This window comes from Leiobunum rupestre, chromosome 1 (genome assembly GCF_980474605.1).
Source record: "Leiobunum rupestre chromosome 1, qqLeiRupe1.1.hap1, whole genome shotgun sequence".
NCBI classification, from domain to species: Eukaryota; Metazoa; Arthropoda; class Arachnida; order Opiliones; family Sclerosomatidae; genus Leiobunum; species Leiobunum rupestre.
This window is the reverse complement of record NC_143384.1, coordinates 4,658,489-4,673,908: the sequence shown is the minus strand read 5'-3', so window position 1 is coordinate 4,673,908 and position 15,420 is coordinate 4,658,489. Positions and strand designations below refer to the sequence as shown.

The 15,420-nt window shown below is 36.8% G+C and overlaps 1 protein-coding gene across 1 annotated transcript; it reads right to left on the bottom strand.

The window, feature by feature from the left end:
- Positions 1 to 7,830: 7,830 nt before the first annotated feature.
- On the bottom strand, positions 7,831 to 13,297 carry LOC149960442 (uncharacterized). The gene is made up of 2 exons (XM_090176731.1): positions 11,647 to 13,297; positions 7,831 to 10,997 (listed from the first exon to the last, which is right to left on the bottom strand). The coding sequence occupies exons 1-2, from the start codon at positions 13,295 to 13,297 to the stop codon at positions 7,831 to 7,833; spliced, it is 4,818 nt and encodes a 1,605-aa protein (XP_090032857.1).
- Positions 13,298 to 15,420: the final 2,123 nt, after the last annotated feature.

Below are 15,420 nucleotides of genomic sequence, written 5' to 3'. Positions count from 1 at the left end.
TGGGAGATGTTAGCTCTGATCAAATGGTCCTATCTCCACCTCCGACTTCGGTCAGGTTTGGGCTGGATACTGAACTTCGGTTCAGGCTTACGGAGCGGGTCCAGGCAAGCTGGCCGCCTCGGCGGATTGGGTAGCCTGCTGTGGGGCGGCGGGCCTCCATATGCGGGCACGGCGGTCCTGTTTCCCGGCCTTTTGGGGCCCACCGGGATCTCCGGTGCCAGCTGTGCCGGGTTACTTGGGCTGCTGTGTGCTCGTCGTTCCCCTTTAGGAGCTCTCTCCAAAGGGCTTGGCTCCTTACCTACGTAGGTAGGGTGTCGGCTGGAGTTGCTAGAGCATCCATTCTAAATCCCACTGCTGTGTGCGAAGTGGGGATTGGTCCACCCATTGCTGCACCTTCTGCTGGGTTGAGTGGTTTGCGTCAAAGGTGAGACCATCGGTAGTAGGGTTCCGCTACCAATGCTGGATTTGTCATCGGTCCGGGCTAGGTGAACGCTGGCGTAGGGGACTATGATGATAGGCCTCCGGTGGTATGGTCTTTGTTACTAGGTACACCGGGCTATAAATTCTGACACACTGTGTCTACTAAGGGTGTATGGGTTTGCCCACCCGAATGCGCCGATGTGGAACTAATATTACGGCCTGGGCCGACTTGTTAGTTTTGTCTCCTAGCGGAATCGTCCTGGTACCCTCGCGACTTTGTGGCGGCAGCCTTGGAAAATCGCGCTTTCGTTGGGGTCTTGTTACCTGGTGGTAGGCCTGAGCCCCGCGAACATGAAAATGGTTCCATGGGATCGCTGTGAGCTGAAGGGTTACGATACACAGTACTAAATTAAGACATATAAACCTTAGCTGGAATTGGCAAATATACTTTAAAAATCGTTGAAAAATTAGTATTATTTTTTGTAAAAGATTTAAAAATAGGTTTAGATTCCAACAGCCAAACTAAAGCGGAAGTAGTTATTTTGGTATAGATATTATCAGCTATGTTCGTGTTGCTCCTAGATGAAAGAAAGTGAAAAACGCTTCTACTTTAATTTCCATGGTTCATTTGTCGAATGTTTACTTTTTATTGTTTATCTAATTGTAAGCTCCAAAGTAAATAACTTCTTGAAAGTATCTAACCAAAATAAAGTCAACAACCGAACAGCTACGTTCAGTAACACTTATTGGATGGAATCCGGTTTCTGAGAATGAGCTCCGTGACGTATGAAGCTACACTGTACGATTTGTTTGGGAGTTCGGTTTCTTAACTTAAAGGAGACGACCCGAGGTGTTACATACCGATTTCGTTCAAACTCGAGGGATTGGTAGACCTTATTCAATGGGCAACGGTTTTGCCATGGCAACGAAAAATGTTTTTTACAACATGAAATGGAAATTTTCCTATTGAAAATAACATGGGATTTTCACCGATTCTGTGAAGAATTTTAAAAAATTGAAAAAAATTAAAATACCAAAATTTTAAAAAATTTATAAAAATTGACGAAAAAATCAAAATTGATCACATTTTGATCAATTTGAACCAAATGGGTGAAAATGAACCGATATAGCTTAATTTGGAAACAATGTGAGAAAAAATAAAAAAATGCAAACATTGAAAAAAATATTTCAAAATTGATTACAATAATTTTTTTTCAAAATTGAAAAAAATGTAAAATTGAAAAAATATTGATCAAAAACCGTAGTTTCGATCAAAATTCATAGGAATTGACGGAAATTTATAAGTTGTGTAAAATTGGATTAATGTATAGATAAATTGCGATTTTTTGAAAAACAAAGTATTTATTTTGGTCAATTAGCCAAATTTTAAAGTTTTGTAAAAATTATATAAAATAAACTCAATTCGACCAGCTATCTCAAAATTGTTTCAATTTTTTTCAAAATTGAAAAATGTTAATAACCGTGAAAAAAATTATCAAAATCAATAGTTTCGATCAGAAACGATCAAAATTGATAGGAATTGATGGAAATTTATTTATATAGATAAATTGATTTGTTTTTAATTATTTTCCTAATTTGGAAAATAATAGATAAAAATTAGCAAAATCTTTAAATTTAAAAAAAAGTATACAAAATTTAAAAAATCAGTAGTTTCGATCAAAAACCGCATTAATTTTCAATCTTTATCCGTAGTTGTTTTGGTTCTAAAAGTTCTAAAATTTTATTTACTTAATAAATAATAAATAAAAAATAAGTGAAAATTATTAAAAATTATTTCTATCAAATAAAATTGGGTAAAAACCTTTTAAAAATTAAATATTTGGATTAAATTGGGTAAACCTGTGAAAATAAGTAATTTGTAATAAAATTGGGTTAAATTCATTAAATTGGGTGAAACAAAGAAATTACGCTAAAATTGACCAAATTGGGAGAAAAAATTAAACAAATATTAAAATTGTCCAAAATAAAGAATAGTCGCCAAATGACAGCGATTTTTACGATTTTGGGCTTTTATAGGTAATTTTGCATGCCTACAATTAAAATATTAAATACGGATGAAAGTGAACAAATATGGGTAAAACCAATAAATATTAGTTACTTCAAGTAAAATTGGGAAAAATTATTAATTATTTCAAATAAAATTGGGTAAACGCGTAAATATTTCAATTATACTTGAGTAAACCATCGAATAAGTTACTTTTAATTTAATTAAATTCACAATTGTTAGTAAAAATCATGTTGGTTGGTAGAAAACGGAAATAACGAACTAACTTCTTTCCTATATAGTATTATAGTACTATATAAATATGTTTGTGTAAAAATAACTAACTTAAAAAGGTAAAATATGAGAAAACAAATGATTAGAAAAACCGAGAAACGTTTAATAACAACGAATAAAACAATTTTGTATTACACTGTTTCTTAAAATAATCAATAATAATAATAATTTAAAAAAATTGCTAATTTTGATCTATTATTTTCCAAATTTGGAAAATAATTAAAAAAAAGCCATTTATCTATGTAAATAAATTCCCATTAATTCCTATCAATTTTGATCGTTTTGGATCGAAACTATTGATTTTCATAATTTTTTCAGTGTTATTAACATTTTGAAGAAAAGAATAATTGAAACAATTTTGAGATAGTTGGTCGAATTAAGTTTATTTTTATATAATTTTTACAAAACTTTAAAATTGGGCTAATTTAGTTCTATTATTTTCCAATTTTGGTCAAGTTTGACCAAATTGACCAAAATAAATACTTTGTTTTTCCAAAAAATCGCAATTTATCTATACATTAATCCAATTTTACACAACTTATAAATTTCCGTCAATTCCTATGAATTTTGATCGAAACTATTGTTTTTGATCAATACTTTTTCAATTTTATATTTTTTTTTTCAATTTTGAAAAAAAATTATTTTAATCAATTTTGAAATATTTTTTTCAATGTTTGAATTTTTTATTTTTTTTCTCACATTGTTTCCAATTTAAGCCATATCGGTTCATTTTCACCAATTTGGTTCAAATTGACCAAAATGTGATAATTTTGATTTTTCGTCAATTTTTATCAATTTTTATAATTTTGGTATTTTAAATTTTTTTAAAATTCTACACACCCTTGGAATCGGTCAAAATCCCATGTTGTTTTCAATAGGAACATTTCCATTTCATGTTGTCAAAAACATTTTTCGTTATCATGGAAAAACCAATGCCCATTGAATAAATTCCCTTAAGGATTTTTCAAGTTACCGTATTCATAACTTGTTCGACATCATATTCGCCACTGTGTAACAAAAACAATTAATTTGTGATTAAATCAACCTTGAAGTTCAGGGTTATGATATTTTTAAACCAAAATATTTTCCAGAAATCAATTGTCCAGATGAAATTTAAAATAAATTATGGGAGAGATAACCACTATTTATGTTAGAAAATGTTCGAAAGAGTTGCAATTTTTTAAACTCGGACCGTAACGTTAATTAAAAATTGTCTAGACGTCACCTCTTTACAAAATGACAGCTAGGAGCTATTACGTTCGCGGGTTTGGCTCGGAAGCGAGAACCGTTGGGAAATTAGGCTGTGAATCGGAACAAAGACGAAATTCGAATCCAAAAGTAAAGTTTTTTAATCGACACTTTCAAAAATAATCAAATAATAAAACACAATAAAAGAAATTATAACTTGCACAAGTCGCAGCTAGGGTCACTTGGAATTGCTGACATTAGGGGAAAAGAACGTTTATATTTGATTTAAGATCGGGGAAATACGGATATCTAGAGAATAAAAATCGGGAAAATAAAAATGGTACCGACACTCAATTTGAAAAGCTAGGAATCATGAATGAGTTCTATTTTTCTATGGCGAATCTGAATGTAGCCCTTTCGGGGACAATAGTAATTTTAGGCGAGATGCTCTATGGAATTTTCAATTTTCTCCAGGGGGAACATGGAAATACACGTTATAAGAACCAATAATGGGCCGCTGAAAGAACTTATGAGGGAGGGGTGAGAGATTTGAACAGGTTTTCTAGGGATGAGACTCAGTAGCGACGGATTCGGCGGGATGTGTTTGTTTGGCTTAGTTGGCGACTATAGTAGGGGTGATGGAGAATAGAGAAATTTCAACGTTACGAATTGATGGTCTCGGGTTGGGCGTCTACACTTTCTGGGGATGCTCTATCCTGGTGCCTCGAAGTTGGGGTGGGGGGGGGGGTGTTTGCAGGCGACGAGGACGACTTTGTTTCTCGGCAAAGAAGGGACGAAACCAGGGTTGTAGCTAGCAAACGGTAGATTTGGACGACGGATGGAAAGGACTCTCTTTCTGGCGATGACGCTTGTCCGGAAGTTACTCTCGCTAACGCTGAAAGTTCTTATTTGGGGTTTCTTAAAATTTTATTTGCGTTTTGTGCCCATTGGCCTATTTTCATGGGGATTTAGTTGGGCCTTTTGCTTATTTTATTCCGACTTGGGGTTATCGCGGAGCGGAGTCCGAACTGGGGTATATCGCAGGGTTAACCATTGAGGTTGTCTTCTTCCTCCGAGCAGCTTGTCAAGATTTTAGAATGACGTAGAATTACTTCCACGTGTTTGATTTGTTGGGGCTGTTGCTATCCTTTTTAAAATCCCACCGACGATTCATTAAGCTTATCCTTATCCTTTCTCTCTCTCGTCTTTGGGGTGACGAATGGATATTTTCCTGGTCCCTGGGCATCTGGATCGGCAAGTTGGCTGTTACCGATGCAGTATAGTCTTTGGCAGGGGGTTGTTGGGGTCTTTTTTGACTAGTTGAGGTCTGTGGTGCAATCGACCTTCGACTTGTTATTCTTGACTTCGCTGGCGCCAGGGCGGAGGGGAGGAGGAAGGTGTGAAATGGCGGACAATGGGGAAGGATTTTAACTAATGAATTCTTTTAAAAGGGGTTTTTAACTTAGTAATTTTAATTTAAATGGGTAACAGATTGTTATAGCTTGTGATAGGGGTTTTCTGGGCATACCAAACATCAAACAGTTATAGGAGGCATAAGGGGTTTTGGGGTCAAGCTGAACTTAAATCTATTAATAATTGAAATACCATAATTTCATGAGTATCGGTTACCGGTTTCAAATAGTCCGTTAATTATTCTCTAAACACCCTAATCAAAGATAAGAACCCAATGTTAAACTTAAAACAAATGGATACGACCAATGACAATTATATCTAGACTATATCTAAGGGTTTAATCACATTAATTTTAATAACTTTGGGTGAGGTAATAAAGATTTGTTAAGCATTAAGTTAAAAATATTGGTCTTAAATTGTTCCTCTAAAGTAACATGAAATAAAAAAATTAAAAATTCCTTTATATTTCGTTTCTGAGTTGGGCTATAGTGTACCTTATTACGTTAGGCGTTTATGGAGGGTGCTATTTCTAAACATTATGAAAAAATAACGTTATTAATGCCGTGAAAATTTGCCTCTCGCAACGTCACTGCTTTGATATAATTTCCAAAAATACAAGAGATAAAATGCCCATTCAAATGTTCTTATTTAAACATGAGAATTCCGCCCAAAAACCGATATCTAATCTAGAACACATTATGTACAAGTGCCCTAAGTTGAAATGGTAATAAGTGATGGTGCAAAAAATTTTATAACATAATTTAAAGTTTAACACTAGTTAGTTGAGGGAGCTATAGGGTCGCGTTGCATCATGGACAAGATGACACACTCATACGCAAAAAACTAATTAATTGATGATACGCGAAGACGCTATCTGACGTGGTTCTAAGGCGGTGCCTTAGGTTTGAGCCTTTCTTGGAAACCGCTGAGACCACATATGAAAATGATACGTCGTCGGGCCCATACATTTGGCTGATTTGGAACTAATATTTATGAGAGTTAATTACAACCGGTTCTTAAATCATGTTGAATTTTAATTCGGAAAGATGTAACTGGTTTAAATTACATAACTTACTGAGACGTTCTGTAAATAACTTTCGAATATTTATTTCCCATCGTTTTTCAATGATTAAAAATCGTTTCGGGAAGAATTTAAAAAATATCATTCTGAGTAACTCTGAATGATATTTTTTAGATTTTCATATGTTAAATTTATTTCAAAAGAACGATTTTTTTAGTACCAGTTGCTACTGAATGATTGAAAAATCACTTATCAGTGGAAGTGAGTGAAATACAATATTATCAATTTGCATAGATCGCTTTTAATTTGCAAACAAAAACCACTAGCTAAGCAACATCATGTACAGTGGTCTTCAGGACATCGCCAGAGCCAATTTGCTGGAAATGACGCGTCGTATGTGTAGAGATGATCTGTCGCAATCAGAAATGAGAGTGGTGAGTGAAGAGTCTTTTCATTTTCAGTTTGAAATATATTTTGTTCGTATCAGTAGACGTTTCACTAACTTCCAACTGAAAATTTGGCATCTGTGTTGTTTGTATCAAGCTTTAATATATATTTCTATGTTGCAGGTGCGTTTCTGTTTGAACGAAAAAGTGCTCAGCTTGACTTGAGTTTTCTTTCTAACAAACCTATTCAATCTGAGGCCAGGGATGGACTGGCGACGTTTTCGACATCGGATAGGACCCTCAAACCACTATCTTATTTATCGGCCCTTAAGCAGAGTTGGTCGCGACCTCGTGGAAATTTCCTCACCCCTGGCGTGTCCGCCTCTGTCTGAGACTTATCTTTCGGGTTGAGTTGAAAGGAGCTTAAAAGAATGATGCATATAGATTCTTCTACGTTCGTTTATTCATGGGGCATCCACAGCGTTATTACATGGGATGATGGGACTCGTGTAGGGGACCCATTTGGGAAAATAATCTTCGTTGAGTCTCCTAGTGAGCTCTTGCGTTTTGTTTACGCGTTTCTGGAACTTGTGGTATAGACTAATTATAAGACTGTTAGTACTTAATTTAATTTTCTTAAATGAGGAGACGGAAATTTCACTACTATTATTTTATTTGACTATGTTTCTAACGCTCTCCTTTTCATAGAGCCTAAATTGTTACCCTAGTGGTAGCCACGAATTTCACTTTCCAACTGCTTATAAAAAGCAACGCTTCCATACAAGAAAGCTTGGTCCTACCCTGGTTTTCCCCTCTCTCGCTGACCCTCGGCGACGCTGACCAATGCTTTTATCTACCTGTCCATCAGGATTAAGGTTTTACCCCGTTATGCCGCCACCGAGTCCAGCGTAGAAAGCTTCTATCCAGAATAGGACCCCAGCAAGTTACAATATAGCGGGAATGGAAATTCCCCAAAAAACCGTTGGAAGATTTCACACTCCCCCCTAAAATACAACGTATTTTATACACAAATCTTATAAACAACAAATAATTTTATACCTTCACCAACATTAATTATGAAATTCCAATATAATTTTTCATTTTCACTGATAAATCTCCAATGGATACAATAATTTGAATGAGCGTCTTAGGTGATTACCATTAGAAGTGCGTAAAAGGCACGATCGTGCTTTCTTATCGCGTCCTATTTTTATTTCCGTAATCACACCTAATTTCCACGTTTGACGTGGCTGTTTGTCTTGATGAATTAAAAGAACTTCGCCCACTTTAAAGGCTGATTCGCGTTTGGCTATACGACTATGATAGGTGGAACGTAAGCTCAGCATATATTCGGTACGCCACCTATTCCACAATTTTTGTAAAACCTTTTGTCTATGTCTAAGACGTTCGTTAAGGTTTTTCCGAGTCGCGATTACTGGTTCGTTGGTTACCTTTTGGCTTGGTAGACTAGACACTCTCTTTCCTATGAGAAAATGCGACGGCGTTAGGGGACTTGGCTCACCCGCGTCATTATTTACGAAAGATATCGGTCGGGAATTTATTATTCCTTCAGTTTCTGCCAAAACGGTGACCATTTCGCAATGATTTAGTAGAGCTTTACCCAACACTTTCTTCAGCGCATTTTTTGTAGTTTTCACCTGGCGCTCGTAGAATCCACCCGTCCAGGGACTTCTCTCAGTTATGAACTTCCACAGGATTCCTTGACTTCCGAGGTAATTTTGTACTTCCTCGGAATTTAGCGTTTTCCAAATCTCGTTAATTTCTTGATTTGCTCTACGAAATGTGGCGGCGTTATCAGAGTACACGACCAAAGGGAGCCCTCTTCTGGCTACCATGCGTCGAAAAGCCATGATGAAGTCGTACGTAGTCATAGAATCGACCAACTCTAAATGTATCGCTCGCGATACTGCGCACGTAAATAAGCATATGTACGCTTTTATTTGTTTTTTCGATGTTTCCTTTATAAACAACGGACCTGCGAAATCGACGCCTATTGTTTCGAATGGATCTGTCTCTACTATGCGGTCCTTAGGTAAAGGCGCTTCACTCATGTCGCCCGGTCTCGCGTTTAATTTCTTGCAAATGACACACTTGTTTAACAACGATTTTACTAATTGGCAACCGGAAATGACCCAGTAGCGTTCTCTGAGCTCGGTCAGAGTAGTTTGAAGACCAGCGTGCATGACATTTTGGTGGCATCTTCCTATCAAGAGCGCGGAGAGGTGCTGGTTTTTGTTTAATATTGCGGGATGTTTTTGACTATAACTAAATTCTGAATCTTGAAGGCGCCCCCCAACGCAAAGTATGCCTACATCGTTAAGAAATGGTTTTAGAGTTTTAATTTTTGATTGGTTTGGTACGGGTTCCTTATTTTCTAAAGCTACTACTTCACTATTAAAATCTGTTCTTTGTATACTTTTAACCCATAGATTTTCCGCGTCTCTAAGTTCATTAGCGTCTAAAGAGCCTGTTCTTTTGACGCTACCTTTCTTACAATTTTTTGCGAAGCGCAATACGAGAGCTGTAGTTCGTAGAGGTTTCTTTAGATTACTATGATTCTTTAAATTTACTAAATTTTGAATACCCCAATTTGTCTCCCCTTGAACTGTTAAAACAACCTTTCTCTTTTCATTGTCAACCACGGACATGTCCGTCGAAATCGATTCGGATTGCGGCCACTTTTCTTTGGACAATGTTAACCATGGGGGTCCCCGCAGCCAAATTTCGCTTTCCCTCAAGTCTATCGCTTTCATTCCCCGCGTAGGCAGGTCGGCCGGATTGGTTCTTCCAGGGCAATGATTCCATTGTGAGGTGTTTGTTAATGACTGCACTTCTACTACTCGATTTGACACGAATGGTAACCATTCTTTCGAATTCTTTTTCACCCATTCCAAAGCAATTGTTGAGTCAGTCCAGAAGTATGTTTTATCTATTTTTTCAGAAAATATTCCTCGAACGTAATCCACTAATCGGGCTCCCAGAAGACACCCCATTAATTCTAGCCTGGGTATGGAATGTTTTGGTTGAAGGGGGGCTACTCTAGCCTTTGACGCCACTAAAACTACTTTTGCTTCTTGGGAAGTTACGACCCTTAGATATACTACTGTCGCGTACGCTAGAGAACTGCTATCGCAGAAGCAGTGAATTTCTAAATTTTCGATTTTGCCTTGAATTTTATCAAAATAGTATCTAGGGAATTTTATAGTTGCCAGCGTAGTCATTTCTCGACTCCACTCGGCGAACTCTTTTCCTAATTGGGGGCTCAGTCCTTCATCCCACGAGCACTTGTCTTCCCCCTGCCATAGTTTTTGAAATAGCAGTTTAGCTCTGATCACAAACGGACTTAAAATACCCATCGGGTCAAAAATTTGGGAAACGGCGCTAAGCACGTATCTTTTAGTTAATTTTAATTCCCTTAGAAATTCTACTAGTTTTCCAAGATTAAATGCAAATTCATCGGTTATAGGATTCCAACTTAAGCCTAGGACCTTTTGATCGTCTTCGTTTTCATCCCTTTTAAATACCGTTACCTCCCCCTGGTGATTTAAATTTTGTCCCCATAAAACTCTCAACTCTTCCGAGTTGGTGCACCACTTTCTAAGGTTCATACCCCCTTCACTCATTATTTTATTCATTTTTGACGATATTTCTAATCCCTTTTTTGGGTCGTCTGCCCCGGACAGTACGTCATCTACATATAAACCTTCGTTCAGTAATTTGGTTACTTCCCCTTCTGACTTTTCGTACTTTCCCAAATGTAATTTTATAGTTGCGCCTAGCAGAAAAGGGTTCGGGCTAAACCCGAAAGGGACTCTATTCATACGCATGGTTACAAAAGAAATTTTGTCTAATTCTCCCTTCTCGTTTTCTTTTACCCAGAAAAATCTGGTATAATCCTTTTCCTCTGGAGCCAACTCTACCTGCAGAAAAGCCTTCTCTAGATCTGCTTTAATGGCTATTTTGTGTATTCGAAATTTTAACAATAGCAACAGTAGGTCAGTGAAGAGGTTGGGTCCAGGGGCCAAACAGGCGTTAAGAGAGGGAACCCCCTTTCCCGCGCTACAGGTAGCGTCGTACACTACCCTAAGTTTTGTGGTCGTGCTGCTCCCACTTATGACGCCCTGGTGAGGAACGTAGTGCGTGCCCCCCTCTTTTTCTAGTTCTTCAACGGGCACTATCTCTATGATTTTCGAATCTAGTTGTTCTTGAATAACGTTTTTGTAGTCCCCATAAAAGGAACTATCCCGTTCTACAAAGAGTTTTCATCCTAAGTAACGCGGTTTTCCTATTGCTGGGCAAAATATCTCTCGTGGTTTTCCAGGGAAACTTTACGACGTATCGCCCATTCTTAAATTGTGTATTTCTATTGAAATCTTCTAAAATTTGTTGATTTCTAGGAATTCCCTCTTCCTCGCCTTTAATCCCTATAGACTCAAGTTCCCAAAATGCTTTTAACTTTTCGGCCACCTGACTTTCTTCTACCCCCACTCTCAAACAACTTATTGCGAAACTTTTTACTTCCGATCCCCCTGCCATTGGGCCTTGAATACTCCAACCGAATTTAGTTTCTATGGCCACCGTATCTTTTGAAAATCTTTCTATTTTTCCTGTCACTATTTTCCAATAATGGTCACCGCCAATTAAAATTCCAATATCCGAACAATTCGACATTCCTTTAATAGGTTAATCAGCTAATTGTATTTTCATTTCTTTTAATTTTTTTTCTATTGCGTCACTAGGGACCGCTGTCACTCCCGTGCAAACATAAGGGACCTCTATCGCTTCTATAATAATTTCTTCGCTTGGGTTTCGGGGGTTTTGCATACAGAACTTTACCCTCCTTCTCATAGCTCGCGTACCCTCTTCATTTCCAAAATTAAAAATTGTTAAAGGGATACTCTCTACTTCTTCTAAATTTAATTTCTTAGATAGATCTTCCCGAATGAAGGTCATTTGACTACCCCCATCTAAGAGACAGCGAGTGGGCTCCCTTATACTTTGGTTTTCTGGGTGTAGTACTAAGGCTCTGGCCGTTTGCAATAATACCGTTTTTGTTTGAGAGTTTCCTCCGGACACCTTAGCCACCGTGGTCCCTACACTACTTGATTCATTATTTGGATTTGTTTTGTCAAATTTATCTTTGTCTAATTTTTTAGGTTTATTGACTTCATTTCTATCGCAAACGGCGAAATTGTGTCTGCCCCTACAGTTTTTACAAGATTTAAAAGGTGACGGGCAATATCTCGCCGCGTGTCCCGTTCTTAAACAATTAAAACATCTATTTTGGTTGTTAATTATTTTTCTTTTTTCTTCAATGGGAAATTCCGTGCATTTGATTGTGGCGTGGGATGATTTATCGCAAAATATGCAGTAAGGACTGTAAGTTTCTCCGGAACCATTGCCCGGGCGAGCAAATGTGGTTAAGGCCGTAGCCGACCCCCCGTGATATCTAGGTTTTTCGTCATTAAATCTAGTTTTTTCATATCTGGAATATCTATCTTTTACATATTCAATTTTATCATTATCTGACCCTAAAACCTCCGATAATTCTCTAATTTCTACCTCCTTCCTCAAGAATTTGACTAAATGATCAGCGTCCCAATTGCTATCCGATTGTCTACTACGGCTGTAATCCAAACGAATATCATCCGGCAAGCTCCGGAGTAACGTAGAGCAGAGAGAGGTTCTGTTTTGTTTTGGATCGTCCCCCAATGATTTTAAACTTCTTAAACTTCCCTCCCACAGATCTAACAGCTTTCGTAGTGCTTTTAAATCGCTCGACCGTTTTACGGGTTGAGCTAATTGTAATTTTGAGGTTATAAGCTTTTTCAATACGTCATCCCTACCGTATCTAGTTTTCAGCATATCAATCGCGTCATCGTACGCTTCTGCCGACGCGCTTACGCAATCCAGCACCCCCCTCGCATCCCCTTCAAGATAAGATGATAAATAATTATATTTCTCAACCTTTTTTAAGTCGGTACTGTGCACGGTAGATTCAAACTGGCTCCAAAATCCTATCCACTTGTTGGGGTCTCCGTTAAATTTTGGCATGTTGAGAACCGGAAGTCTCGTTGTTGTTGTTTTGGCTTGGGCGATGAGTGCTGCTAATTGTTCTTGAGAGATGGTGGTCATGCCGTTACCCTTCGATTGTTGAGATCCGACATTCGATCCGGATGACGATTGCCCTAATAATTTGTTGATTTTACGAGTTGTTCTGGATTTGATGAATGTGATATCCGTTCTATAACCGCACACTTCTCCGGATTCTTTTTCTTTCACGGTGGGATCCACAATTAGAGGGTCTATTTTACGATCTAGCATCATAAGTTCCTCTTCTTTTTCTAGTAAAACTGCCAAATGGTCCTCTAGATCGTCGCTGCTAACGTCGGGTTGGTCTAAGAGTGTTTTAAGCGAGTTAATAGTTTTCGTTGTCGCCGTCCTAATTGGCGTTCTAGTTCCTTTTAGGTTTAACAATTGTCTTTCTTCTAGCGTTGGTTTTTTAGCTTTATTTCCGCTACCGACACTATTGTCGGTTTCGTTCTCCATGTTGAAACTTGATTTTTGTTTTGCTTTACGATCGCTTCACTTTTAACAGCTCACAAAAGTCTGCATCCACTAATTCCCGGTTGTTTCGGCACCATAATGTTGAGTCTCCTAGTGAGCTCTTGCGTTTTGTTTACGCGTTTCTGGAACTTGTGGTATAGACTAATTATAAGACTGTTAGTACTTAATTTAATTTTCTTAAATGAGGAGACGGAAATTTCACTACTATTATTTTATTCGACTATGTTTCTAACGCTCTCCTTTTCATAGAGCCTAAATTGTTACCCTAGTGGTAGCCACGAATTTCACTTTCCAACTGCTTATAAAAAGCAACGCTTCCATACAAGAAAGCTTGGTCCTACCCTGGTTTTCCCCTCTCTCGCTGACCCTCGGCGACGCTGACCAATGCTTTTATCTACCTGTCCATCAGGATTAAGGTTTTACCCCGTTATGCCGCCACCGAGTCCAGCGTAGAAAGCTTCTATCCAGAATAGGACCCCAGCAAGTTACAATATAGCGGGAATGGAAATTCCCCAAAAAACCGTTGGAAGATTTCACAATCTTCAAGCTTAGAACCTCAGGTAGCAACGCTATGGCGGCCGCCACATAGATAAAAGTCTCGGGGATTGTGGGTAAGGAAACGCGCATAAAGAGTGTATAGAACGAAGACCACTTGTCTTTAACCTTTGAAGCTTAACTCCACAAATATTTTTCCAATATGAACAAGAAACTAAACTTTAGTTAAAGAATCGCTTAATGAACATTTTGTTTTTGAAGGATTTCTAAATTCAGAACGACGCTTTTTTATATTATGCATTTACTCAAAAAAATTAATAACCTATTAAATATAACAGACGGTAGCGAACTTGAAATCAATCATTTCTAGTATACTTAATATGGAATAAGAACTCAAGTGAAACGATTAACCAATACTCGATAATTTTAAATTTTAGTTTCAGTGATTAGCTTAATAAATTACACTGATTAATATATTTAAACAGCTAAGAACTTTGAAACGATTCATTTCAAAAAAGATTAAAATCTATAACGATTAGTTTTAGAGTTAAGTTGCTTACTTAGGAAAATAAATATATCTCGCATTTGACAATGGTTCTTAATTATAACTGATTATTTAGTTCAAACTATCTGCAAATTTCATAATCAAAGTAATGATATTTTTGGATCTTTTAATATTTGTATCGCAATGCGCAGTCAGCTAAAATGCGCCAAGAACTAATGGCAACTGAGGTGAGTTATTTTCATTTATCCAGAAGTTTCAAAATACCAATAAATATGACAATTAGAAAATGCTATGACCGAACTAATTTTTAAAACTTAAGCGCAATGTAAAATTAGGGTTTTTTTTCAGCCTATAGAGCCTTCTAGTATCTCAATATACATAAGGCGACTTATACTACCACCAAGGACCCTTTGATAAATCACAGTTTGGTTCAAGTCCAAGTAGAATTTATATGGGGTTGTCAGTGTCGAAAAATGGTTCCGTAGAAAATGATCATTTAAAGAATAGGTAGTGTTACACTTATTATATATCTTAAATAAACTTTTAGAATTATTGTTTGACAAAAAGGTGCAATAAGAACTGTCTAGCACACGCAGAACCCTTATTCCAAAAAGAAAACTCTTAAATAATAATATAATACAAATATACATGTACATAAAAATCTTGAAACTTAATCCATCTTTGTTAAAACCACAGTAAATCTCACCAGTCGCCACTACATCAGAAAAGTCAAAAAAACTAATTTCACTTTTTAACCGTGGATCGAAGATTTTTAAGCAATCAAACTCGGCTATAGATGAGGTAAACATCCCACAACGATTAAAAAAAAACCTTTAAATAGATAGCCTTTTAGAAAAATAGGGAGTACAATTCGGAGTTAGACTTAAAACTGAAAGAATTTTTTTGTATTTTTTATATTGGTTTCTTACTTTTTTTGTTTTTTTTTCTCTTTTGCCGTAGAATTGTTTTATTAAGAGTATTGTGTTTTATATGAATGTATAAATTGATCAAGAGGGCTATAAGTCGTTATAAGACATGACCCTGGAAAGTTAAAAAATAAAAATATTTTTGATTTGATTTATTATGGTAAAAAAAATGCATGTTC

Bases quoted from the DNA above. Each gene is read 5' to 3' on its own strand.
- LOC149960442 (XM_090176731.1), bottom strand. From the start codon at position 13,297: ATGGAGAACGAAACCGACAATAGTGTCGGTAGCGGAAATAAAGCTAAA. The intron at 10,998-11,646 runs GTATCCCTTTAA...AACTCTTTGTAG, and splicing joins AAATTTAGAAGAAGTAGAGA to AACGGGATAGTTCCTTTTAT.